At 40.7% G+C, this 26,998-nt stretch overlaps 1 protein-coding gene across 1 annotated transcript in view; it reads left to right on the forward strand.

Moving 5' to 3' along the window:
• The window catches only part of CDH10 (cadherin 10), a 98,230-nt gene that overhangs the window by 47,512 nt on the left and 23,720 nt on the right, over positions 1 to 26,998 (forward strand). The window contains exons 3-5 of the mRNA XM_038770398.1: positions 20,135 to 20,429; positions 22,112 to 22,231; positions 23,661 to 23,828. Of these exons, the coding sequence (XP_038626326.1) occupies positions 20,135 to 20,429; positions 22,112 to 22,231; positions 23,661 to 23,828 (583 nt within the window). The remainder of the gene's footprint in view (positions 1 to 20,134; positions 20,430 to 22,111; positions 22,232 to 23,660; positions 23,829 to 26,998) is intronic.

Consider the following 26,998-nt stretch of genomic DNA (forward strand, 5'->3'; position numbering starts at 1 on the left):
TTAGCTTTTATACACTAAGCCCATTGTCATAAGCTCAAGGCAGAGAATGTATCTTTTGATTGTTGTACCCTTGAACACTTAGTATAATGCTCTGTACATGGAAGACACTAGGTAAATATCAGTTATTTGACTTGATATTGTAAAAGTCTTGGAGGGTAGGGACCATTTCTCTCAGCTGGAATCTTCCAAGGGCATAGCCTAGGACTCTGTCCAGAGAACATGCTCAGTAATTACTATTGATTGATCCATTGCTACTCTGATTCTGCAGGATAATTAACATGGTTTTTGGCAGATTTTTAAATGAAAATTACATTTATTATTAGGGTGCCAAGAGGGCTAATTGAATATTGTGTTTAAAAAAATCTTTAAAAATCCCAATCACAATTTTCCTGATGCACTCTATTAACCTTCATCAGTACAATTAATAATAGTAGTAATTGTGGTACATGGTGAGCACTTATTATGTGCCAGACACTCTTCTAAGTATGGGGTAGATGCAAGATAATTGGGTTTGACACAGTGCGTGTCTCCCACAGGGCTAACAATCTTGTTCCCCATTTTACAGATGAGGGAATTGAGGCGCAGAGAAGTTAAGTAACTTTCCCAAGGTCACAGAGCAGATGAGTGGGAGCTGGGATTAGAACCCAGGTCCTTCTGACTCCCGGGCCCATGCTCTAGCCATTAGGCAACACTGCCTCTTATCTGTTTAAGTGCTTACTATATGCCAAGCGCAGTATTAAGTACTGGTGTATACACAATATAATCAGGCCCTGCATGGGGCTCAGAGTCTAAGAAAGGTATACGATTCATGAAATTCAATGAAATTCATGTGAAAATCCCAGAAATCATTTTTTTGTGAAGAAAAAAAAAAACACCTTAATGTCTTTTCCTCACTCTTCAACCAAACATGACTTTTCTCAGTGCTTCATTTTCCTTTGCTACATCCAATCAACTTTAATCACTGAAATACTATAGTTTCTCCCTGGGGACAATTACATTCATCATGGAGTTCTCCAATTCTGAACTGGCCCGAATAGGAGCAGCCCAGCAAATCACTATTTAAAAGAGAACTGCATGTATGAATTGTAACAGCAAGATAGGAGTAAAACATTGTTTTTTTCATTTTTTTTCTCAACACAAGCGAATCATGGAAATCATTCCATTGAATTGCAGCGCAAGGAAAAATGAGATTGGACTGGATCTATATGAAATAAGGATGTTTGTAATAAGACTGTCAATGCAAATAGATGCCTGCTGGGAGCAATAACCACATTTGCTGGCATGTGCCCTGCTCTGATGCTCCTGATGTTTTCCAGCTCTGGCCTGTCTAAATAGGGGAAGGAGAATTGTGGGGTTTTTGTGGTACTTGCTGTTGTTGCTTTTTGAGTTTTGTTTTTTGTCATTGGCCCTGGTTTTCACAAAGAAATAGAAAAGACCTCCCTCCCCATCCCTTGCCAAGACTGGGGGAGTACACTTACTACTCAATGATGGCAAAAAAGGGTGAAGGCAAAGTAATGTCTATTGCTGTCGAAGTCTTCCTTCTAGACTTTAAGCTCATTGTCAGTCAGTCCATGGTATTTATTAAATGCTTACTGTGTGTACAGCATTGTCCTAAGCACTTGGGAGAGTACAATATAACAATAAACAGACACATTCACATTCCCTATCCACAATGAGTTTACAGTCTAGGGGAGGAGACAGACATTAATATAATTACAGATATGTACATCTGTGCAGGGAAGGTGTCTACCAATTCTGTATAGCATGCTCTCCCAAGGGATTCGTACAGTGCTCTGCACAGAGTCAGCACTCAATGAATAGGATTGCTTTGATCGAACTCCTACCACCACCCTTTGTGACTGAGCTAATTAACTTAGATCTAGGCAATTGCCTATAACAGTGCTTAACAAATCAACCCGGGGTATTCATTAAGTGCCTACTGTGTGAAGAGCACTACCCTAAGTACTTGAGAAAGAAGCAGTGTGGCTCAGTGGAAAGAGCCCGGGTACTGGAGTCAGAGGTCATGGGTTCAAATCCCAGCTTCACCACCTGTCAGAAGTGTGACTTTGGGCAAGTCACTTCACTTCTCTGTGCCTCAGTTCCCTCATCTGTAAAATGGGGATTAAGACTGTGAGCCCCCCCGCGGGACAACCTGATCACCTTGTAACCTCCCCAGCACTTAGAACAGTGCTTTGCACATAGTAAGCGCTTAATAAATGCCATTATTATTATTATTATTAAAATGGGGATTAAGACTGTAAGCCCCCCGTGGGACAACCTGATCACCTGTAACCTCCCCAGCACTTAGAACAGTGTTTTGCACGTAGTAAGCACTTTGTAAATGCCATTATTATTGTTATTATTACAATGAAACAGAGTTGGCAGACACATTTCCTGCCCATCAGAAGCTTCTAACCTACACAGTAAAATAAATGATGACTTTGTACATGAGCGCTGTGGGGCTGAGAGTGGGGTGAATATCAAATGCTTAAAAGATACAGCTCACATGCACAGATTACATAGAAGGGAGAAGTAGGGAGCTCTACAAATAATAACAATAAAAATATTAAAATAATAATAACAACAGCAATAATAACACCACCAGTAATTCCGCTCTGTCACGACAGGCAACAGCTGTTCTACTCACCAGCTTTCTGGTGAGACATTGTGGATCGCTTGAGGCAAACCATCACCATTACTGAAAAAACAACTCAAGTTCATGTCCTGCAGCCAGGATGTGCCTTTTCTTGTGAACCCCTGAAGCGCGCCAAGGGACAGTGTCTAATCTTTACTTATATATTCTTTCATGGTTCCTAGTGCAGTGCTCTATACCCAGTAAACCCTTATTTAGTAATATTAGTACTATAATGCTCACCCCAGTCGTGGTGGGGAGTGGGAGGGCGGTAGAATAAAGCAGCACTTTCATGGACAAAACATGAAAGAATTAGAAATGCAGTTCTCCCCTTGGCAGTGTCATCTTTGAATTAAAGGATGACTCAATTGCTTTACTTCTTCAAACTATTTTATCCTTTTCATCATTTTCTCTATCAGTCACATGGATTAACAACCAGTAAAGGTCTTCGAATTAGGCAAGGGTATACAAACAGTCACCAGGCAGGCCTCGAGGAAAACTAATCATGATTATTATCAATACTTATTTTCTAACCTCCAGGCATTCTCTAGGCACACATAAAATCTAATTTAAAAGACATGTTCCTGATCTAGGAGCCAACAGTCTGGCTAGAGATAGCATTGGCTAGACAAGACAAGGGCAATAGGTAAAGGGGAAAATGTTATCAGTGACTGACCTGCCTTTGGTGCTCCCAGAAGACACGTGATTCCCCCTAGGAAATTTCCAACTCAGATTATGACCATTGCATTTCCCGGTAAGGTTGTTTCCATTTTGTCTTTCTTTTTTTTTTTTTAAGGTTTTCTTTATTTGCAATTACCTCTTACTTGAACTATCTTTCATTTTTCTAATCAGTATCTAATTGGATTTGGTCCTTTTTGTCTGGTTTTCTGTATGAGTTTTTCTTATTGTTATTACCACTATTATTAACATTATGTTTGCTAAGCACTTACTATGTGCCAAGCACTATTCTAAACCCTGGGGTAAATACATGTTAATCAGGCCATATATGGTACCCCTTTCAAATGAGGCTCCCAATCTAAATAGGAGGGAGAATAAGCTCTTTGTGGAGATGCTGATGCCTTAAAATAGATATATGGGAAGACTCACTACTATGGTCAGGAGGGGAAATGTGGCAATGGTTAAAATGGGAAAACCATCTGCCAATTTTGCCAAACAAATGGGATTTGTGAAGCCTTGAGAAATTTTCACTATTAATAATGATGATGATGCTGTTATATTAAAAAAATACTTGGGGTTTGCAGCATAGGAAGCTCACATTTGAAGAGATAGTACTGGAAAGGTATCTCTTTCCATTTTATGGATGAGCAAACTAAGGCTCAGAGAGGTTAAGTCACTTGTCCGAGATCACACAGCAGGCCAGGGGAGGGATTCGAACAGCCATCTCCTGGCTCCTAGTCCCACATTGGAAGGATAGTCTCTCTGAAAAAGTTACAATTCTGAGGGCAATTTAAATTCAAAAGCTTTAGGGCAGTTCCTTTCTTAAGTGGAAAAGAGCTGTCAAAAATGTTGCAGTCAGATATTCAAAAGAGGCATCTGGCAGCATAGAGGGGTAACAGCAAAAAAGAAAACATCTAAAGAGATTTATTTAATACAGAAAAAAGTAGCTTTTAATCTTTCATAAACATTTCCCAGTATTATTCACCTATGTGTTGCATGTAAAATAGCTAAAAAAAAGAAATTGTATTACTGAATTTGTATTACTACCAGAGCTCTCTTGCTTGCAATTTGAGGCAGCTTGTAATTATATATTCAATTATATTTTGTTACTTGTGGACGGAACATTATTGTTCTTTTAGCGAATAAAAGGAGAGAGAGAAAAGTAAGATGTGATAATGCCTGGCTCATCACTGTTTGGGTCTCCATATCCCCAGGTAAAGGGGAAGACTGAAGAATTATTCAGGTAATTTTTTTCAAAGTATATTCATGCATTCAATTGCATTTATCGAGCTCTTATTGTGTGCACAGCACTGTGCTAAGTGCTTAGGAGAGTACAATATAACAGTAAGCAGACACATTCCCTGCTCACACGGAGCTTACATTTTAGAGGGGGATATGGTGGCCAAAATGACCACCATCAACTGGTTAACTGTTCAATTCTCCACCTTGCTGAGGTTATTTAGACTCAAACAAAGGCTCACACACCAATCAATGGTACTGAACAGTTTCTTTATGCAGAGTCCTGATAAGGTAACAGATGTGGCATGCCCACACAGATTATTGGGGGGGAAAAGGATGATGAGACTGGGTAGATGCAAAATCAAGGCTCGAGTTTACCCTCCCCACTTGCAGCTAGGTCCCTTGCGGGCCAAACCCCGTGGGACTCAGGAGTCCGAATCCCACAGCCTGGGCATCCGGGACGCAGTTTTGAACACCTTTTGGGGCCTCACAGGAGAGTGGTGAAGTTACTTGGCCAGAACAACAGATATTTGGGCTAGTGAGGCTGGGTCAGAGCCCATGAGTCCACTGCTCCAGGATGCTCTCCACGCTCTCTGATTGGGGACAATATCATGAGCCTGGTGGGTAGCTCCTGGAGGCCTGAGGGTGTTTGAGGAAGTCTCAGGAGGCCTGCTACAAGAAGAATCAGGAAACCCAAGCCAGGATTGTTTCCCACTTGGGGACCCCAATGAGGACTTTCCCTACCATGTCCCAAGGACAGCTTCAGTCAGGTTAAACACACATCCTACTCAAGGCTTCTCAAAACTCCGTTAGGTCCAGGCGTAGGGAGTCAGGGTGGATGTGGGGGTAACCTATGCACTGTCAAAATAATAATACAATAATAATAACTAATCCCTTACTAGGTGTCAAGCACTTTTCTAAGCACTGGAGATACAAGTTAATCAGGTTGGACACAGTCCCTGCCCTACATGGGGCTCACAGTATAAGGGGGAGTGAAACCATGTACTGAATCCCCATTTTACAAAAGAGGAAACCCAGGGCTGGAGAAGTGAAGTGACCTGCCCCATGTCAAACCACAGGGAAGTGGCAGAACAGCTCGAAAGGCTGCGATCTTTCTACTATGCCAAGCTGTTTTTCTTGTACAGGTGTCCCTGCAGCACTAGAAGTTTCAGAGAAGAAGATGGGGTTAGGGGTTACATTGTTTGGAAGCAGCATGGTTTACTTGAAAGAGAATGAGCTTGGGAATCAGAGGAGTTGAGTTCTAATCCCAGCTCTGCCATGTGCCTGTCTGCTGTGTGACCTTGGGTAAATCACTTAACCTCTCTGGGCCACAGTCACCTCCTCTGTAAAACGAAGATTAAATCCTACCCCCTCATACTTACACTGTGAGCCCTGTGTAGCCCAGGGTCTATTGTCCCACCTTATTATTATTATTATCAATAATAATAATAATGGCATTTGTTAAGTGCTTACTATGTGCGAAGCACTGTTCTAAGTTCTGGGGGGATACAAGGTGATGAAGTTGACCCACATGGGGCTAAGTCTTAATCCCCATTTAACAGATGAGATAACTGAGGCTCAGAGAAGTGAAGTGACTTGCCCAAAGTCACACAGCTGACAAGTGGCAGAGCTGCGATTAGAACCCATGACCTCAGACTCCCGAGCTCAGGCTCAGAGCCAAGGAGCTGAGCCAAGGAGCCACACTGCTTCTCTAACTAGTATTAACTTGTATCTACTCCAGTGCTGTTGAATTGATCAATTCATAGCATCTACTGAGCACCTACTGAGTGCTGGGCACTGTAATAATCACTTGCGAAAGTAACACAGTTGCCAGAAACCTGTTCCCTGTCCTCAAGGAAATTACAAAGCCAATGGAGGGGGCAGACAAAAAATAATTTGCAGCTAGAGACAGCTGGAGGAAGAGCAAGTATAAAGCACTGCACAAACATTAGGATGAAACAGATGAATAGCTGCATGCAAGGGTAAATACAAATATATATGTATACATTATACATATACACATACGTTCACAAGTTCTGAGGACAGAATCAAAGTACACCAGTGCTACGGGTGGGAATTTGTCTGACATGACTGCGATCTGAATTAATCAGGGCTCCTGGAGGAGGGAGACTTTAAAGAGGTACAGAGTTGTGCTTTGGCAAATTTTAAGGAAAAGGGAGTTTCCATGCTGGGGAAACAGCAGGAGTCGTAAGTCAGAAGAGGGAAAATTGTGAGTGTGGTACATTTAGAAGGTGACCTTGGGAAGAGCAAAGAGTCCAAGCTAGAGCAGAGTGAAGAGAGCTGCTATATATTATTATTGATGGCATTTGTTAAGCGCTTACTATGTGCAAAGCACTGTTCTAAGCGCTGGGGAGGATACAAGGCGATGAGGTTGTCCTATGTGGGGTTCACAATCTTAATCCCCATTTTACAGATGACGTAACTGACGCACAGAGAAGTTAAATGACTTGCCCAAAGTCACACAGCTGACAAGCGGCGGAGCTGAGATTTGAACCCATGACCTCAGACTCCCAAAGCCCGTGCTCTTTCCACTGAGCCATGCTGCTTCCCCATGCTGCTATATAAGATGGAAAGGGCAGCTGGAAAGCATTGAAGCCAAGTGCTTTAATAGGGCTAGGCACTTAGTGTGAGCCACTACTTACCTACTGAATGATTCCTTCATTTCAGTCAATCAATCATATTTAATGAGTACTATGTGCAGAGCACTGTAATCAGCTTGGGAGAGTATAATACAACAGAGCGGCTAGACGTATTTCCTGCCAGTGACGAGGTTACAGTCAATGGCAAAAACACCATTTCTTTTTTGTTGTATTTGTTTAGCTTCTCTAGTCTCTCCAAGTTCTCTTGGGTAGAAGCAGCATAGCCTCTTGGAAAGAGCTTGTGTCTGGGAGTCAGAGGACCTGGATTTTAAACCCAGATCTGCCACTTCTCTGCTGTGTGACTTTGGGCAAGTTAACAACTTCTCTGTACCTCAGTTCCCTCATTTGCAAAATGGGGATTCTATACCTGTTCTCCCTCCTACTTAGACTGTGAACCCCTTGGGGGACTTGATTATGTTGTATCTACCCCACTGCTTAGTACAGTGCTTAAGCGCTAAAAACAAATACTACAGTTATTATTGTAATATTTTATGATTGCTGTGGCTCTAGTTCTCAAATTGTGTGCTATAGTTCTGTGCTCTCAGGCATTTACGATTTAAATGAGTGAGATTTCAGAAAATTGAGAGTGAGACTTTAATACCACATTGAAACATATAGTGAAATTCTTCATCACAAGAGTGAGCTGTAAGCCTGCTTAAGATTAAGCCCAAGTGAGAGAGAATTGGCAGGTATCAGAAGTGACTCATCTCACCAACGTAACAGTTTTGTTGTTATGGAGATAAATATATATAAGAATTGAAATTGATATTTTTTGTTTACCTAAGCCAGAATTCAATAGCCTCTTGGTTTTCTAATGCCTTACACTTTTATTACTTTTTTCTTGCCTCGCTTCCCTACCTCTGATAAATCCACCACATTGCTTCATGCAACTCCTTGATTGTAGGAGTGGGATTATTGTTCAGTCTCATCTCAAAGACTCCCAGAGGCACACTGGTCTTGCCAGTCAATCAATCAATAAATAAATCATACTTACCAAACACTTTCATCATCATCACTATATCCATTATATTGGTTGAGGTCACCAGTGCCACTGGGACACGGTGACTCAGATACTCAGAGCTATCCAAAAGAGGATTCAGACACAACCATATTACTGCAGTTTAGTGCCTTGTCTTCTTCCTATTCCAACTATTTGTCAATAATTCTTATCTGCCTGCCTTCCCCATTAGAGTGAAAGCCCCTCAATGGTGGGGAACATGTGCCTCGTTTCTGCTCTACTCTCCCGCGTGTAATTATGATATTTAATCAAGGTATTTTTAAGTGCTATGTGCCAAGCAGAGTACTAAGCATTAGGGTAGGTACAAGATAATCAAGCTGTACACAGTCCCTGTCCTACATGAGGATAACAGTTTAAGTAACAGGGAGTAAACGTAATCCCTACTTTAGAGATGAGGAAACTGAGGCACAGAGAAGTGACTTACCCAAGATCACTCAGCAAACAAGGGGCAGAGGTGGGATTAGAACCCAGGTCCTCTGACTCGCAGGCCCACAGTCTTTCCACTAGGCCTTGCTGCTTCCCTACAGAACAGATGCCTGTTTATTTGTATAGATGTCTTAATGTCTGTCTACATGTACTGATATATGTCTCCCCTCCTCTAGACTGTGAGTTGGTTATGGATTGTGTCTCTCAATTGCTGTACTGCCCTTTCCCAAGTGCTTAGCGTAGTCCTCTGCACACAATAAGTGCTCAATAAATATAATTGAATGAATGAAAGAACAGTAATTAGTTCTCAGCAATTACTCAATAAATATCACTGATGAATCAATAGGAAATAGGATCCAAACTCCACTCGTTTAGAATGGCATATTCACAAGAAACTTTAAAATGTTGACTAAGGACAGAAACCACATTCTGACTCAGCAAACCTGCTGCATGAAAGTGCACATATTCAGCTGCCTCAGAGGTTTCCCCAATTTATATTTAATTTATAAATTCGTAACGTTAACGTGTATATGTAATCAACAGTTTCCTGCTCATGTTTTAAAAAAAAAAGCAATAATTTTGTAGCATTGTTTTCTTATCTCAAATAGTTGCAGCAACAATTATAATGTTAATCCATGCTTAGGAATTCATGTTTTCTGTTTGTGATGTTTGGCCAAACATTCAGCTTTGTGCCTCAATTTCCCAGTCCACAAAACTAGTGGAAGATTGAAAAGGCCAATCTATATGGAGAGGATTAAAAGGCCCTACTAATACAGTAAAGGAAAGTGTTTTCAAAAGATACAGCTTAATGTAGTCATAAAGGACATGTGAAATACTATCATGAGTAATCATTCATTTATTCAATCATATTTATTGAGCTATTATTGTGTGCAAAGCACTGTATTAAGTGCTTATAATCAGCCTTCATCCACTCCACTGCACTGTAGCTTCTTTCTGCCCTCATGAATGCAGGAAAGACAGAGGCAGAGTGATCCAGTCCAGGACTGGGAAAGCCCAGACACTCCTCACTGGGGTCTGTTTTCCCCTCAGGCTCTGTTCAGTTCAAGACTGCAATTTAGATGAGAATACAACAGAACAAATTTTAAGGTGAGGGAACACTGGTGTCTACTGGTGACATTTTTAGCCTTTTTTCAAGAAATACCTCAGCGTACAGATCCATATTTCCAAAATAAACTCTTCAACATTCAGTTATTTGCTCTTAATTGAAATCCTATTAGTTATAAGCAGAAAAACAGTCTAACTGCTGTAATTGAAGGAAATGCTTGTAAATTCATTTGAACACAATATCTCTGGTAGTTGGCAGGTAGAACTAAACTAACTTATCTTAGGCTTTAAAGCACTAAATCACCTGACCCCCTCATACCTTACATCCCTGATTTCCTATTTCAGCCCAGCCAATCCATTCACTCCTCTAATGACAACCTACTCAATGTACCGCAGTCTTGTCTAATTTGCTGCCAAGCCCTCACCTACATCCTGCCTCTGGCCTGGAACTCCCTCCCCCTTCATATCTAAAAGACCACCACTCTCCCCAACTTCAGAGCCTTATTTAAATCACTGCTCCTTCAAAAGGCCTCCCGAAACTACATCCTTGTTTCCCCTACTCCCTCTCCCTTGAGTCACTTGGATTTGCAACCGTCATTCAACCCTCTCAGCCCCACGGCATTCACGTACACATCTGTGATTGACATTCATATTAATGTCTGTCTTCCAATCTAGACTATAAGCTTATAAGACTATAACACATCTATCAACTCCATTATGCTCTCCCAAGTGCTTAGCGCAGTGCTCTGCACATCATAAGCATGCAATAAATATGGCTGAATGACTGATTGACTCATTAAGGTACAGCGGAGCACGTGCTCTGTTGGAAGCTAGAATTTCCTCTCAGATTTGACTTGCTCCAGTTTCCCAGCCTACCTATCACAGCCCTGGGGAATTGGCAAGAACATCGTAACAGACCAAGCTTCCGGAAGACAACAGCCTTGGAAATGATAATCAAAGAGAGCTATCTGTGGGGGCATAACTACATTTACAAAATCCTGTCTTGTTCCCCAGCTTAGAGGCTGTGCCATACTTTGTACACATCTAAAAGTGGAGTATAAAGGCTCTGAAGCAATTGTGAGGGTCAGAATAACTGGGGAAACACTCTAGGTTATGACAGAATTGAGCAGACCTTCACACAATGACAGGCTTGTGTGATTAGCTTTTATCACTGGGTGGATGAACCAAGGTTTATCTGTCATTCTTAACGGGAGATTCCAACAGAGATGCGTGGCTCAAGAAAATAAAAGATACTAAAGCACAAATCACTTAATACTACTAAGTATTACTAAGTATAATAATAATGATAGCATTTGTTAAGCACTTACTGTGTGCAAAGCACTGTTCTAAGTGTTAGGGAGGTTAAAAGGTGATCAGGTTGTCCCATGGGGGGCTCACAGTCTTCATCCCCATTTTACAGATGAGGTAACTGAGGCCCAGAGAAGTGAAGTGACTTGCCCAAAGTCACACAGCTGACAAGTGGTGGAGCCGGGATTTGAACCCATGACCTCTGACTCCAAAGCCCGGGCTCTTTCGACTGAGCCACGCTGCTTCTCCAAGAAGAGAGCTTAGTGCATTGCCCCCCACACAGAAAGCACTCAATGAATACTAATCAATCAATCATTTTTTGAGCACTTACTGTGTACAGAGAACTGTACTAAACATTTGGGAGAGTGCCATACAATAATAGAACAGGCACACTCACTGCCCACAATTACTATTGATTGATCAACCACTATCTCGCCTAGTTTCTCCAACAGAAACATCAAAACTATGAAATCCCAAGTTGCTTTGCATTTGTGCACTATCAGAAAACACTGGACATTTTGGTAATAAATGCTATTTTCCATGGATTCACACTGGAAATCAATTTGCCATACGTACCCCACTAGGAGAGGATGAGCTGCATTGGAAATTATGATTTTCAGCAACACATGTTAAATCCACACAAAAGAGTCACTCAACAGTGACGCAATTTCACGAAAGCTGATCACAGCCAACTGGAACCACACCGTGGAGGCTTGGGCAAGAGACGAAGCTCAAATGCCGGGTGGCATTATGCAATTCCGGTTTCAGTTTTCATCTCCATTATTGCCTTGTTTTATCATTTTCGGTTTAGGCTACTTACACGTAGGGTTGAGGTTTGATTTGTTTGGAACCTTAAGAATCCATGCTCAGAGGTTTGGTCTTATAGTATTATTTCTAAGAGTGTATTTTTCACAAAATTAAAATGTGTGGGACTCAGAGGTTTAATCTAAAGTGTTATATTGCTTTAATCATTTACCCAGAGGAGTTGAGAATCATCCAAAGCACATCCTGCGTGAGTGAATTTAAATAAAGGGCTGCTATACATATATATGTTATAGTATACATACAACATATCATGCAGATTTGTTATAATATTTATGTATCAATAGAAGCATTTCCTTCTACTCCGCCTCTTGTTATCTTGCTGAGCGGTGCACAACATTTTAAGCAATTGTGCAATTTAACAAAGCGTTTTCTGTTCGATGCCCAGCCTTGCCTGCTGAAATCTAAGGAGTTCCTTTTCTTCAGTTCAGCTGTGCCCATGCAAATAGATAGGCTCTCATGGCAAGGGCTAATTTGGAATATTAAAACTATCTATGTAATATAGTATCTAGACAACTGATTCTCGAAAGGAACCCATTGGACTTTGGTTATCAAAATACTGACAATAATAAATCTGTCCCCCTCTAATTCATGACAAAGATTTGATGATGATGATGATGGCATTTGTTCAGTGCTTACTATGTGCAAAGCACTGTTCTAAGCGCTTGGGGGGATACAAGGAGATCAGGTTGTCCCACGTGGGGCTCACAGTCTTAATCCCCTTTTTACAGATGAGGTAACTGAGGCTCAGAGAAGTTAAATGACTTGCTCAAGGTCACACAGCAGACATGTGGCAGAGTTGGGATTCAAACCCATGACCATTTGAGCCATTCGAACCATTTATAGCTCAATAGCTTCACAAACACTGCTGTATTAATTGTAGAGTGGTATGAATTTCATCTTGACATTAAAAAACTGATTTATTTTATGACAAATGGTTATGGTCAGAAAAAAGCCATGGTAAGGAAGTGATACAGTTCTCAAGAAACATAAAAGGAAACAGAAGATTATTACTTAAATACATCAGCAGAGTACAGAGGAAAATGTCATTCCTTTATTAAGAGAGAAGCCCAAGCTAATAACAGAAGCTTGTAATGTGTGTTCTCACCAAGTCTTTCAAAAAGGTCAGCTATGATCTGATAAGAAGTGCAGACATCTAGAATGGGAGGGCAGGAAGTGGAAATGAAATAAGAAAGGAATTGAGGAGAGATTACTTTCATAAATTGGGGGTAGTCAAATCTTCAGATCCTGAGGACTTCAATGCTAGGATATTAGTCTGATGAATTAGCCATCAGTGAAGTCATAAGAGAGCTAGATTTCATCGAAGCCAGGAAAAGAGCTCTCTTTTTGATGTATCTCTTCTAAAAATTGTCAAAGAGCCAGGCTTGTGAATTACTGATGCAATGTGGAAGTCTCCCTAAAACAGAACAAATGACTGAATGGTCAATTGGCAGTCATCTAAAATATTACTGAATGATAATCAACCAATAGAGTTAATAAACCTGGGTTCTGATCTCAGCTGCACCACTTTCCTGCTATATGACAACAAGCAAGAGACTTAACTTTTCTAAACCTCAGTTTCCTTATCTATAAAATGGGGATCAAATATGTGTTCTCCCTTCTGTTTAGACTGGGAGCCTCATGTTGGACAGAAAGTGTCCAACTTGATCATAATGTATCTGTCCCAGCATTTATTAGACTGTTTGGCATGTAGTAGTATCCTTAATACCACTATCATTATTATTATTATTATTATTGTTCACTATTATTATTATTGTAGTAGACACTATCCCTACTCTCAAAGAGCGAATGCTTTAGTGATTATATTGTCATTCAGTTGCACTTATTGAGTGCTTACTTTGTGCAGAGCACTGTGCTTAGTACAGGGCTTAGTACTAAGCACTTGGGAGAGCACAATACAACAATAAATAGACACATTCCCTGTCCACAACATAAGAAGCTATACAGTATTTTGAAGAACCAACTCTGCAATTCTAATTACCTTCCACAGCTGAATAACAGATCTGGTAGATCCCGGAGAAGTTAAAAGGATCATATATTTTCCATTCCAAACAACCTAATATGCCAATTATGAACCTGAGGAAGTGAGTCGTAGCTGCTGTGTGACCTTGGGCAAGTCGCCTCACTTCTCTGTGCCTCAGTTACTTCATCTGTAAAATGGGGAATAAGACTATGAGCCCCATGAGGACAGGGACTGTGTCCAACCTGATTAGCTGGTATCTACCTATCCCAGCAGTCAGCATAGTGCCTGGCATATTGTAAGCACTTGAATACCATTAGTAGTAGTAGCAGTAGTAGTATCCCAAACACAGTTGAGTGACTGGAAGGTCCCCTAAAAGGATTATTGTGTTCCCCCAGAGACTGTGAACTTGTTGTGGGCAGGGAATTTGTGTCTACCAACACTGCTACATTACACTCTCCCTCCGACTTAACTACAGTGCTGTGCACACAATAAGAACTCAATAAACACCACTGACTGATTGATTGATTGATTATTTTCACTGGTGCAATGCTACACTGGTATCCAAGGCATATCCCTCTAGATTGACATCCTAAAATTGATGCTTTTTCAGTGATCAGGTGGTGGGGCTACAGAGGGCAATATAAATTTACAAATGGGTTGGACTGCAAAGGCAACATACTGCTAGAGAGGTAAACCGGCACTGGAGAGCACAGGATAGAAACTTAAATAATCTTTAAAATTCAACCACAATAACTTGAAATGAATAAATAACCTAGACCACACAAAGATGAATAAATATTTGGCTACATGCCAGAACCCACAAACATAGAAAAAAGTTATTTGTGGTCATAATGGATGACCTGATATTATGCTTGTAAAACAAGCACACTATGCAGGAGTACATTTTCCAACTCATATGTTGGGAATTTTTTTATCCGATATCATCCAGTTAGGCATTTGAGCATTTGCAAGTCTTCTAACTTTTGTTTCAAAGGTGGTGAGATTGGGTTTGGAATGAAGACAATTCTAGAGGGAAGATATCTATCATCAAGTGAAAATATTAAATTTCTCTCAAATGAATGAAGGAAACTGATTTCTTCTCTAAAGTGGGCTTTCATCAAGCAATTTGTATCAAGGATCATAGTTATGATAACATGGCTGAGAATTGGCTGGGAACAGTTATAATGAGATAGGGCATTGCCCCCACTCCCTCCTTCCGCTCTAACCCCTTCCCCACCCCACGGCACTTGTGTATATATATGCACATATTTATAATTCTATTTATTTTATTAATGAAGTGTATATATCTATAATTCTATTTATTAATACTGATGCTAATGATGCCTGTTTACTTGTTTTGATGTCTGTCCCCCCGCCACCCCCTCTTCTAGACTTTGAGCCCACTGTGGGCAGAGACTGTGTCTATTTGTTGCTGAATTGTACTTTCCAAGCACTTAGTACAGTGCTCTGCACAGAGTATGCACTCAATAAATATGATTGAATGAATGAATGCATGAAAGATTGTTGTTTCTCGCAGTTGACGAGATTGTGTGGAAATCCCACCCACTGGGTACATTGTTTCTAATGGGGAAGATAGACACGGGCATATTTACAGTAAACAGAATAAATAATTGAATGTAGCATCGAATGCATGTACATCCACACACAAGAACTGGAAAGAACATAAAAAATGCAAGATGAGACTGTTGGGTGATAAAACTGGGGGTTTGGGAATGGTGAAGGAGATGGAATTTGAGGAGGGCTTTGACATGGCAAAAGTGGGGCTTGGCCACCTTTTCCATGAGAAGAATTCAATCAACCAATCACATCCAATGAGTGCTTACTGTATGCAGAACACTGTATAAAGCACATGGGACAGTTAAATAGAGCAGAGTTGGTAGACACGTTCCCTACCCACAGTGAACTTGCAGTCTAGAGGGGAAGTTTAGTTCATTCATTCGATCATATTTATTTATTAATTCATTCATTCAATTGTATTTATTGAGCGCTTACTGGGTGCAGAGCACTGTACTAAGCGCTTGGGAAGTACATTCATTCAATCGTATTTATTGAGCGTTTACTGTGTGCAGAGCACTGTACTAAGCGCTTGAGAAGTACAAGTTGGCAACATATAGAGATGGTCCACACCCAACAGCGGGCTCACAGTCGAGAAGACAAGTACAAGTCTAGAAGTACAAGTCGGTAACATACAGAGACGGTCCCTACCCAACAACGGACTCACAGTCTAGAAGACACAGTCTAGACTAGACAGTCTAGTCTAGTCTAGTCAGTGGTCTTTTGTCCCATTTGGGTTTTAGGAGGACACACTGTGGGTGAGGGTGATAAGGCATAAAAGTAAAACACAACAACAGAGCAGATTCTACAATAAACCACTTCCACAACAAAAAGGAGCTAGAGGTACCTTAAAAATCATACAGTGATGACTATGGCATTTATTAAGCACTTACTATGTGTCTGCACTGTTCTAAGTACTGGCTGGGATACATACAAATACATCAGGTCAGACACAGTCCCTGTCCCACATGTGGCTCATAGTCTAAGTGGAAAGAGAGTGGGTGTTGAATCACCCTTTTACAGTTGAGGAACCTGAGGCACAGAAAAGTTAAGTGACCTGCCCAAGGTCACACAGTAGGAAAGTGCCAGATCTGGGTTTAAAAGAGAGGTTCTCTGACTCCCAGGGCCATGGCCTTTCCATGAGGCCATGCTGTTTCCCATCCTATGTGGAAATAAAAAAGTATAGTTATTTTAATCTGCAATCCATCCAAAACCTGGTTCTGTGTGAAGAATCATTCATGCTGCTACTATTGCTGGTTGAACCCTGATTTACCTTATTAGCCACTCATTTACCCACAGAGTATAAGGAAGGAACATGTTTCTTGTGTTTCGCATGTATTTCCCAAGCACCTAGTTCAGTGTATTGCAACCATTGAGCACTCAGTGAATATTTCTACTATTCTTAAAGAGTTTATTTTACTCTCTGTTTCCCTGGCTAGATTTAAGGACTTTGAGGGCAGGGCCTGAATCTACTAACTCTACTGTATTCTCCCAACCACTTATTACAGTGCTTTACACAGAATAAGTAATCAGTAAATACAACTGATTGAGTTTGTTGAAGAAGACAGTGTAAACATAAAATTTCTTTAAATCTCTGTAAATTAGAGTATGCATTCAGATGAGTTTGGGGTAGAAATTCAAGGTCTTACCAATCAATCAATCCATCAGTGGTATTTACTGAGTACTTATTATGTGCCAAGTACTGTACTGAATGCTTTGGAAAGTGCAATAGAATATATTTGATCTCTGTCCTTAAGAAGTTTACAATTAAATGAGGGGTAACAATAACAGAAAGCAGGTACCACAAACGCGTGTTATTCAAATTGTTGAGAGCTGGGACTGTGTCTACCAACTATCTGATCCTCTTCCAAGGACTTAGTAGGGTGGGATGTGCAAACTCAGCACTCAATAAATACCATTAATCTATTGGTTGATTTGGACTCTTCTGAATTTATTAATTTATTTTACTTGTACATATCTATTCTATTTATTTTATTTTGTTCATATGTTTGGTTTTGTTCTCTGTCTCCCCCTTCTAGACTGTGAGCTCACGGTTGGGTAGGGACTGTCTCTATATGTTGCCAACTTGTACTTCCCAAGCGCTTAGTACAGTGCTCTGCACACAGTAAGCGCTCAATAAATACGATTGATTGATTCTGAATGACTGCTAAAATCATGGAAGATACCATGTTTACATCACAGGCTTAGTCTATGGCTTTGAGAGATGAACTGAGCATTAAAAAAAGACTAAGAGCATTCATGCTAGCTTTACTTGAAAGGAAGCCCTGCATTTGAATGGATGAGGCCCAGAAGGGAAAATGGACTCTTGCATGAACCACCAGGCACTGGCAGGTCAGCCCTCTAGCTGACTCTTCTCTTTATTTTAGCTGCTAGGCATCCTTTGCTCATTCATATCTTAGCATCGTGGGTATCTGGAGTCAAAAAATGCCATCAGCCAAAAAAAGATAAAAAAGGTCGCTAGGAAACCTTGGGTTTCTATAGCACACCTGAAAGGAAGAAAGCACAGCCACACTACACCATTCTCCCTATCTTCAAAATCCTCATTAAAGGCCGGCTTCCCAGGGGTCCCTTTCCAAATCGTGTCCATCACCTCAGTTAATTTCATCCCAACATGGACATTTAACACTGACATGTATCTGCTGGATTATAAGATCCTTGGGGTAAGGGATTGTGTCTACTAACTCTTTTGTACTCTCCCGAGCATTTAAGAGAGTGCTCAGCACTGGATTAATGCCCTGAATATGCCAGTGATTGATTGATGCAGCTACTATTACTTCTTATGTTTACATAGATTTATGTTCTCCATTTGTTTACTCATTTGTTCATTATTCCACGCATTGGTATTTATGAGTTGTAAAATATGTTTTTCCTCTTCCTCCAATTATTGGTAAACAGTTTAAGATTGCCTATTAGTCCCTTTCAGACTAGAGGGTTTTTTCTAACCTAGTACACTTTCCCAAGTGCATAGCCCAGAGTAAGTTCTCAACACAATCCATTTCTCGATCATGTAACCCTTTTCTAAAGGCATCAGCAGATGTGTACATGACTAATATAATCATTTATTCCCATAGTGGGTTAACTGTGAGGAATTATTCACTGGAGCACATTATACATAAATACACTAATATCCCCCTCCTTAATATTTCTGCTATTCTCTAATTCAAACGTAATTAACTTCATTTCTTATACAATTTCCTGATGTACAGATAAAACACCGGGAGTTCAATAATCAGACACTAATGGCAATATACATATATGACAAAATATTTCAAAATATTAGAACTTTTTTTCCAGAGACAAAAGTATTTTAAGATGAACACAGTATACTTCGAATAACGACAGCCATTGAATATATTAAGTCATTTAAAGTCTTTGATGAAGAGAAAGTTGAAAAAGATGACAAATATATCTAGTCTGGTTTAGAAGAAGTGACAGGAGTATTATTGTGAAATTTCCAAAAAAAATATGAAAGACGGAACTAGTTGTTCTGTTTTCCTAAATGGCCACAAGTCTTGGAATGTCCTTTATCTGCTTAGTGAATTTACAATGAACACAGCAGGATGTGAATTTTTAATAAGTTCTCTTCAAGGAAAGAAAAGGTCAGCATTACCATAAAATTCTTCTTAAGGATTTGTGGCACAAATGTTTCACAGCAAAGAACAGGTGCATCCAAAAAACTAGTCATCCACAATGCCTAGCAAAAATTATATGCATTAAATAAAAGGAAAATGAACCCTTTCATGTCGCACCATAACTCTTCCCAGCCGAATCAACATTAATCAAAAGCAACTTTGCTGTATCAGTGGGAACCTCAGTTATCATACTGAGGTGTCATTGCATATCTCTAGATTGGTGCACCCTCTCCCTCAAGTTTAGGTTTGAATAAAAAGTTGTTTAAATGAAACAGACAATGTTCAACCCAACATCCAAGGCAACCCAAAAAGACAATTGACTTTTAACCCTCCCTACTCTAGGAAGGAGAAGAAGGGAGCCAAACCAAGGAATCAAAGGGCAGTAAATTAGGAAGAACTAAGTAAATGAGAAAGGATGAAGTGCATTGGGAAGGTAAAGGAAGAGCATGGATGGGTGGAGGAGTCTATGAATGCAGAAACCAGTTAGGTTTTGCCATCGTTTTATCATCATCATCATCATCAATCATATTTATTGAGCGCTTACTGTGTGCAGAGCACTGTACTAAGCACTTGGGAAGTACAAGTTGGCAACATATAGAGACAGTCCCTACGCAACAGTGGGCTCACAGTCTAAAAGGGGGAGACACAGAACAAAACCAAACATACTAACAAGATAAAATAAATAGAATAGATATGTACAAGTAAAATAAATAAATAAATAAATAAATAAATAAACAAACAAATAAATAAATAAATTTTTATTAAAAAGCAGGATGGCCTAGTGGATAGAGCACGGGCCTGGCAGTCGGAGGACCTGGGTTCTAATCTTAGCTCTGCCCCTTGCCTCCTGTGTGACCTTGGGCAAGTCACTTAACTTCTCTGGGTCTCAGTTTCTCATCTGGAAGATTGGGATTAAGATTGTGAACCCCAAGTGGGACTGTGTCCAACCTGATCAGCTTATTTCTACCACACTGCTTTGTACAGAGCCATTATAAACACTTCCCCAATACCATTAACCACCACCACAACAAAATAACACTAGCAAAGCAAACTTTGTTCTTTTGTTTCTCATAGCTCCACTCAGACCAGGACAAAGGAGATGGGTCTCTCAAATACATTCTGTCAGGAGATGGAGCTGGGACACTCTTCATCATTGATGAGAAGACAGGAGATATACATGCCACCAGAAGAATTGATAGGGAAGAGAAAGCCTTCTACACTCTGCGAGCCCAAGCTATTAACAGGAGGACACTGAGGCCTGTGGAACCCGAGTCCGAATTTGTCATCAAAATCCATGATATCAACGACAACGAACCTACATTCCCTGAAGAAATCTATGCCGCTAGTGTTCCCGAAATGTCAGTTGTTGGTTAGTATGCTTCCCAAACCTACGGTCAGTGATATTGGAAAATATTTTTGAAGCTCTTCATTTCTCTGAGTATTTTCAGATCCAGGCAGTGCTATTTACTTACTAGAAGAGAGTGTTTTCAGCATGAGATATTGGTTGTTGATTTTTTTCCTTGTATATGTATTCAAGTAATTGTCTTATAATGCAGAGGTTGAAGAATCACATGTTTAAGAATGCTGGATTTAGTTGTCAAAACATGAGTTCAGTTCTTTCTTCCAACACTGCATTTTGCTGCATCCAGACACATTGTGTTGTCAGAAGAACTTTCCCTAATGCTGCCATTGCATTAGAACACAAATGTCCTGGTGAAAACACTTGAATTGACTGTATTTGAAAACTGTACCAAAGAAAGGAGGGGTATCTGAACAACTCAAATGCACTGTCGCCATCCTCTAGACTGTGAGTTCAGTGTGGGCAGGGGCCACATCTATTAATTCCATACTTGTACCTGTCCTCTCCCAGGCACTGAGTTCAGTGCTACGAACACAGTAAGCACTGAATAAATACAATTGATTCATTGATCATCAATATATTTATTGAATGCCTTTTGGTGCCGAGCATGGTGCTAAGCACTTGGGAGCATATGCTAATTATTTCAATAGTATTTTATCTGGTTTCTGTCAAATTATTTCTCTGTTTTCTCTGTTTTCTCTGACATTTCTGTTTCTTATGTCTGTTTCCCCAGTGAGTGTAAGTTCCTTGTAGCTGGGGAATGTGTCACTTCTTTGTTTTGTTTTTTTCTAACTGTAGTTAGTACAGTTCCCTGCACCAAGTTTGCATTCAATAAATACTATTCACAATACTACCACAACTAGCTACACACAATTGCAATTATCTAAGCACTGGAGATCATGTCTGACAATCTGAATTATCTCAATATCTGAAAGCAGCAAATTAATTGACCTGGAAGTCAGAGGAAGGGGGCTCTAAACCAAACTCTACCACTTGTCTGTCGTGTGACCTTGAACAAGTCCCTTAACTTCTCTGTGCCTATTTCCTCATCTGTAAAATAGGGATTACATCCGATTCCCTCCTAGCTAGACTGCAAGCCCCACACAGGACAGGGACTGTGTCCAGCCTGGTAACCTTGAATCTCCCCACATTGCTTACCACAGTGCTTGGCACAAAATAAGTGCTTAAAAAAAAAGATTAATTACAAATCATTTCCGAAGACTGTGCACTGTTTGAGCACATGGATGTAGTTTTTGGGCCCTTTAGATTTTGGTTAGTTTTATTTTTTATTGGTGGGTGCAGAAAAGAAGCGGGTGTTACGGCCTGGATTTCACTGGACCGGGGAATTCAATTGACAAACTCATAGTACAAAAACACTAATAATTTTTATGGTAAAGAAACAGAGCAGCAAGGAGAGGATTCTTCTTTTTCACTGAATGAAAGATAAACTGTATTCACTTGGGATTCAAAATCTTCTCAAGAGAGAATCTTGAATTGGAAGATCAACAAAGTTAAATCCTATTAAGCTGAACTGCTAAAGTCCGGTAAGGAAAATAAGATTGTAGCCTGCAGATTTACCGAGTTACTATGTCTGCATGGCAAGCAGAAAGCGTTCAAGTCTCAGTGGAATTTAGAGCTTGTGCTCCTCCTCCTGGTACTGTGCAGAACTAAGCTGAACTTTGATACTTTAGGTACTTCTGTGGTGCAAGTCACAGCTACAGATGCTGACGACCCTTCGTACGGGAACAGTGCCAGAATCATTTACAGCATCCTGCAAGGACAACCTTACTTCTCCGTGGAGCCGGAAACAGGTCAGGAAAAGAACTCTGGTGCTCGCTGACTTTGCTTTCTGATGCTTTTGTGGGAAAAGAGCAGGAGGACCAACTGGTTAAAACGGAAAACTTAAATGGGAAAGTACACTGCCACAGTGCGATGTTCTGAAGAGACGGTTAAACCAGATGGGCACGGAAATTTTACTTAGATCCACTTAGAAACATGCATTTTCAAGGAAATGTTAAAAAGAGAAGATGGCACCAATTTGAAAGGGCTGCTATCAAATAGAGATGCTAAATTCAATATTTTGATATTTAAGCTTATTAAAAGTATATAAGGAGACAGAACATTGTCTTTAAGGGGACGTATGAAAGGAGATACTTGGTCACCTCGGGGTGGAGGAATCATTGCTTTGTCACTGCTGGGGACACTATTTGGTTATCCACTGGAGGTCAGGCCAAAACTGGAGGTAAGGTCACAACTCTGTCACCCCAGAAACAGAGACATATAGATCAGAAATATAAAGTGTAAAGTGTCAGAAGTGTGAAGCACTCAATGAGTTCATTCCTCCTACCTTATTTGGCTGATTTCCTTCTAAAACCCAGCCTACATACTGTCTTCCTCTAATGCCAACTTAGTCACTGTATCTTGATCTTCTCTATTTCACTGCCGACTCTATGCTCCATTGGGCTGGAACTCCCATACCGTCCATATAGGAGACCTTCAAAGGCTCCCCACCTTCAAAGCCTTATTAAAAATCTCATCTCCTCAACTTCCCCATCACAGTCCTCTTTTTCCTACTCTCTTTCTCTTTTGCATCACCTATGCTCTTGGATCCTTACCCTTTAAGCACCTGATATCCACCCCACTCTCATCCTCCCCAGCCTGAACAGTGCTTTGCACATAGTAAGCGCTTAACAAATGACATTATTATATAGCCAGAATTTATTTACTCATTTTGATGTCAGTTTCCTTGAGACTGGAAGCTGCTTATATGCAGGAAACATGTTTACCAACTCTATTATAATATACACTCCCAAGCACTTCCCCCTCCCCTTTTCCTCTGCTCCTCCTCTCCTCCCCATCTCCCCTACTCCCTCCCTCTGCTCTACCCCCCCACAGCACTTGCGTATATATGAACATATTTGTATTCTATTCATTTTATTAATGTGTAGCTATAATTCTATTCATTTATATTGATATTATTGATGCTTGTCTATTTTTTTTTTGTTGCTCTCTGTCTCCCTGCTTCTAGACTGTGAGCCCATTGTTGGGTAGGGATTGTCTCTATGTGTTGCCGAATTGTACTTTCCAAGCGCTTAGTAAAGTGCTCTGCCCACAGGAAGGGCTCAATAAATACGATTGAATGAATGACTGAATTATCTGTGCCCAGTAAGTGCTCAATAAATACCACTGATTGATTGAAAAGTAGACTTAGCTAAACTATGACTCTATGTTTCCTCAAAGGCATCATCAGGACTGCTTTGCCAAACATGAACAGAGAAAACAGGGAGCAGTACCAAGTGGTCATCCAGGCCAAAGACATGGGCGGCCAGATGGGTGGATTATCGGGAACCACTACGGTGAACATCACGCTGACCGACGTCAATGACAACCCGCCTCGCTTCCCCCAGAGTGAGTTGCCTTTACCAGTCTCCCTGTACTACAAAAACTTTAGAGTACATGAATTAAGAAGTCGCCATCTGATTTAATCTAAAACAAATCTAGATTATGGGGAGCCCGTGAACAAAAGGCTTATGTACTGATCTCTTCTCAGTTATTCAGCCAGAAATTAAATGTTACAGCAGGATTTCTTTCAGGAAGCGCTTTCGTCTCATAGCCCAACACAACTATAAAAAAAATCCCTCCAAAATCATCTACAGAGCCCCACTGTCTTTGACTCCCGGTTCTTGTGGTGAGCAAAGGGATATACATTTCTTAGTAGTAACCAAAAAAAAAAAAAAAGGTTTGTGATTTTCTAGGGAAAACGGTCACTTGAGCATCTCCTTAAAGTTTAATTAAGAAGACCCAACATTGCGGAGAAATCGCGGGACAATAGCTGTGGTGCCCTGATAGAAAAACCAGGCTAGAAAGAATAGAAAGAAAAGAACATTACAAAGTAAATTGGAATGGCATCAAGCATTGGTAAACTTGGCAGTATTAACTAATAGAAGCACTTCCTGCCAGTTAAAGCTACTATTTTGTATATAGTGCAGCTTCCCATTTACCATCAGGCTAGAGGATCTAGCTAAACAGGGAAGGAATGAAAGCCATTAAGCTAAAGTGGGGCTGAGATACATTTCCCACTCAGCCTGAGCCTTCTATTGGCCTAGGATCTGCTACCTTGACTGGCAGAGAATGTGCTCGTGAACTGGCACAGAGAAAACTGATGCAGGCAATTAGTTATGAAGCAACCAGTTGGTGCGGGACTTTGAGGTCCACCATTAAAAGAATTAGATCAGAAATAGATTCACGATGTGGCATCAACATTATTGATATAGTATTAGTTGGGACACACGTGCCAAGAATACAGTAGAGAAGCAAGTTGCCGGGGGGCAGTGGAGTGGAAGCTGGTGAAAAGTTCCCTAAATGATCCATTGAACAGAGAATGGAGGGAGGGGGTCCAGTACAAGGAGCAAGGTCCCTGAGTCCAGTAGTTGGAAGCTAGAATCAATCAGTTCAATTTTATCCGTCTTACTTTGCATCAAGCCCCCTCCGGCCCACCCACCATTCCTGCCTTTTCTACCCAGGATCCTGAATGACTGGCCTCCTGATGCGGTGGCTAGGTCATCTCCCACTTAGACTTCCTCAAAACAAGTTCAATCTATTGGGTAAACTGCGTGTAGGGGGGAAGATAGTAGGAACGTCTGATTCCTCCAGACACACTCTACAAATCCAGATGAACCCTTGCTGGGTATAGGAACCATTTTGTTGGAAGAAACTTAACTTTCTTTTTCCAGAAGGCCATCTTCCTGCACTGTAGGCCTACAGACCAAATTCCTAACCTTTCATTTTTAAGTCACGGAGATTGGACAACTGACTCGTAGACCCAACCCTCATAACATACATATATGTATCTGTTGGCATACACACAAACACACTCACAACCACTAGAGAACCATTATGTCTTAGTGGATAGAGCTTGGGCCTGAGAGTCAGAAGGTCATGGGTTCCAATCCCAGCTCCACTATTTGTCTGCTGTGTGAACTTGGGCAAGTCACTTCACTTCCTCTGCACCTCAGTTATGTCATCTGTAAAATGGGGATAAAGATTGTAAGCCCCATGTGGGACATACATTGATTACCTTGTATCTACCCATGCACTTAGAACAGTGCCTGGTACGTAGTAAAGGCTTAACAAATACCACTAACAACAACTACTGCATTACCATTAACCCCACGATCTACAATTACAGTGAACTTTCTCTCTCTAAAGCTTTTATTTTCCCTTTATTAGAATCTGAATCTCAAAATGTACTGCAAAATTTCCCTATTTAGGTTGTTTTATTCAAGAGATTAAAATGTATTTACCCAGCTGACTAATTGGATTTTCCCTTGCTTGGTGGTTTTGGAGTTAGTTATAGCTAAAATTGATGCTGAAGATGCAATTTTACAAAATACACAACTTGCTAGCTTTTCCTAAAGTGATGTGTGCACATGCAGTAATTGCAAAAAGTAATTAGATAGTAATGTATCATTTCCTGGAAAAGTAATGCAGAGATTCCCTAAGTGTGAAATTTAAAGCCCAGAACCAGCAGGTGAAATAGGCCTAGTATATGGATAGTAAATGCTAACCAAAATGCCTTCCTTGAGTTGTTTATTACAGTTAATAAAATGTCCTCCTCTACTTCCTCTAAGAAGCCTTTTGTGCTTAAACCTATAAGCCACCTAAGTATTTATATGTTAAAGGGCATTTCTCCATTAACTGTATTTTGTCTTTATCATTTATACATACGCCTGAACCCTAACGTGGTGTTATACTAATTCATAAGTCATACATAATAATAACTCAAAATTCATTAAGTCAAAAGTTATTCAGGAGCTGGAACTATGTTTTTCCACATATACGATACAAATCCCCTCATGTTGCCCACAGACAGTAGGTGCTTAACAAGTAGATAATAATAATAATAACCATAATGGGGATAAGAATATTTTAAGCATTGCATCAGCCTCCTCTCTGATCTCCTATCCTCCTTTCTCTCCCCACTTCAATCCATACTTCACACTGCTGCCTGGATCGTCTTTGTGCAGAAATGCTCTGGGCATGGTACTCCCCTCCTCAAAAATCTCCAGTGGCTACCAATCAACCTTCGCATCAGGCAAAAACTCCTCACCCTGGGCTTCAAGGCTGTCCATCACCTCGCCCCCTCTTACCTCACCTCCCTTCTCTCCTTCTACAGCCCAGCCTGTACCCTCCACTCCTCTGCCACTAATCTCCTCACTGTGCCTCGTTCTCGCCTGTCCCGCCGTCGACCCCCGGCCCACGTCCTCCCCCTGGCCTGGAATGCCCTCCCTCTGCACATCCGCCAAGCTACCTCTCTTCCTCCCTTCAAAGCCCTTCTGAGAGCTCACTTCCTCCAGGAGGCCTTCCCAGACTGAGCCCCCTCCTTCCTCTCCCCCTCCTCCCCCTCCCCATCCCCCTGCCTTACCTCCTTCCCCTCCCCACAGCACCTGTATATATGTATATATGTTTGTACGCATTTATTACTCTATTTTATTTGTACGTATTTATTCTATTTATTTTATTTTGTTAATATGCTTTGTTTTGTTGTCTGTCTCCCCCTTCTAGACTGTGAGCCCGTT

The sequence above is a fragment of the Tachyglossus aculeatus genome, chromosome X3 (genome assembly GCF_015852505.1).
Source record: "Tachyglossus aculeatus isolate mTacAcu1 chromosome X3, mTacAcu1.pri, whole genome shotgun sequence".
Taxonomy (NCBI): domain Eukaryota; kingdom Metazoa; phylum Chordata; class Mammalia; order Monotremata; family Tachyglossidae; genus Tachyglossus; species Tachyglossus aculeatus.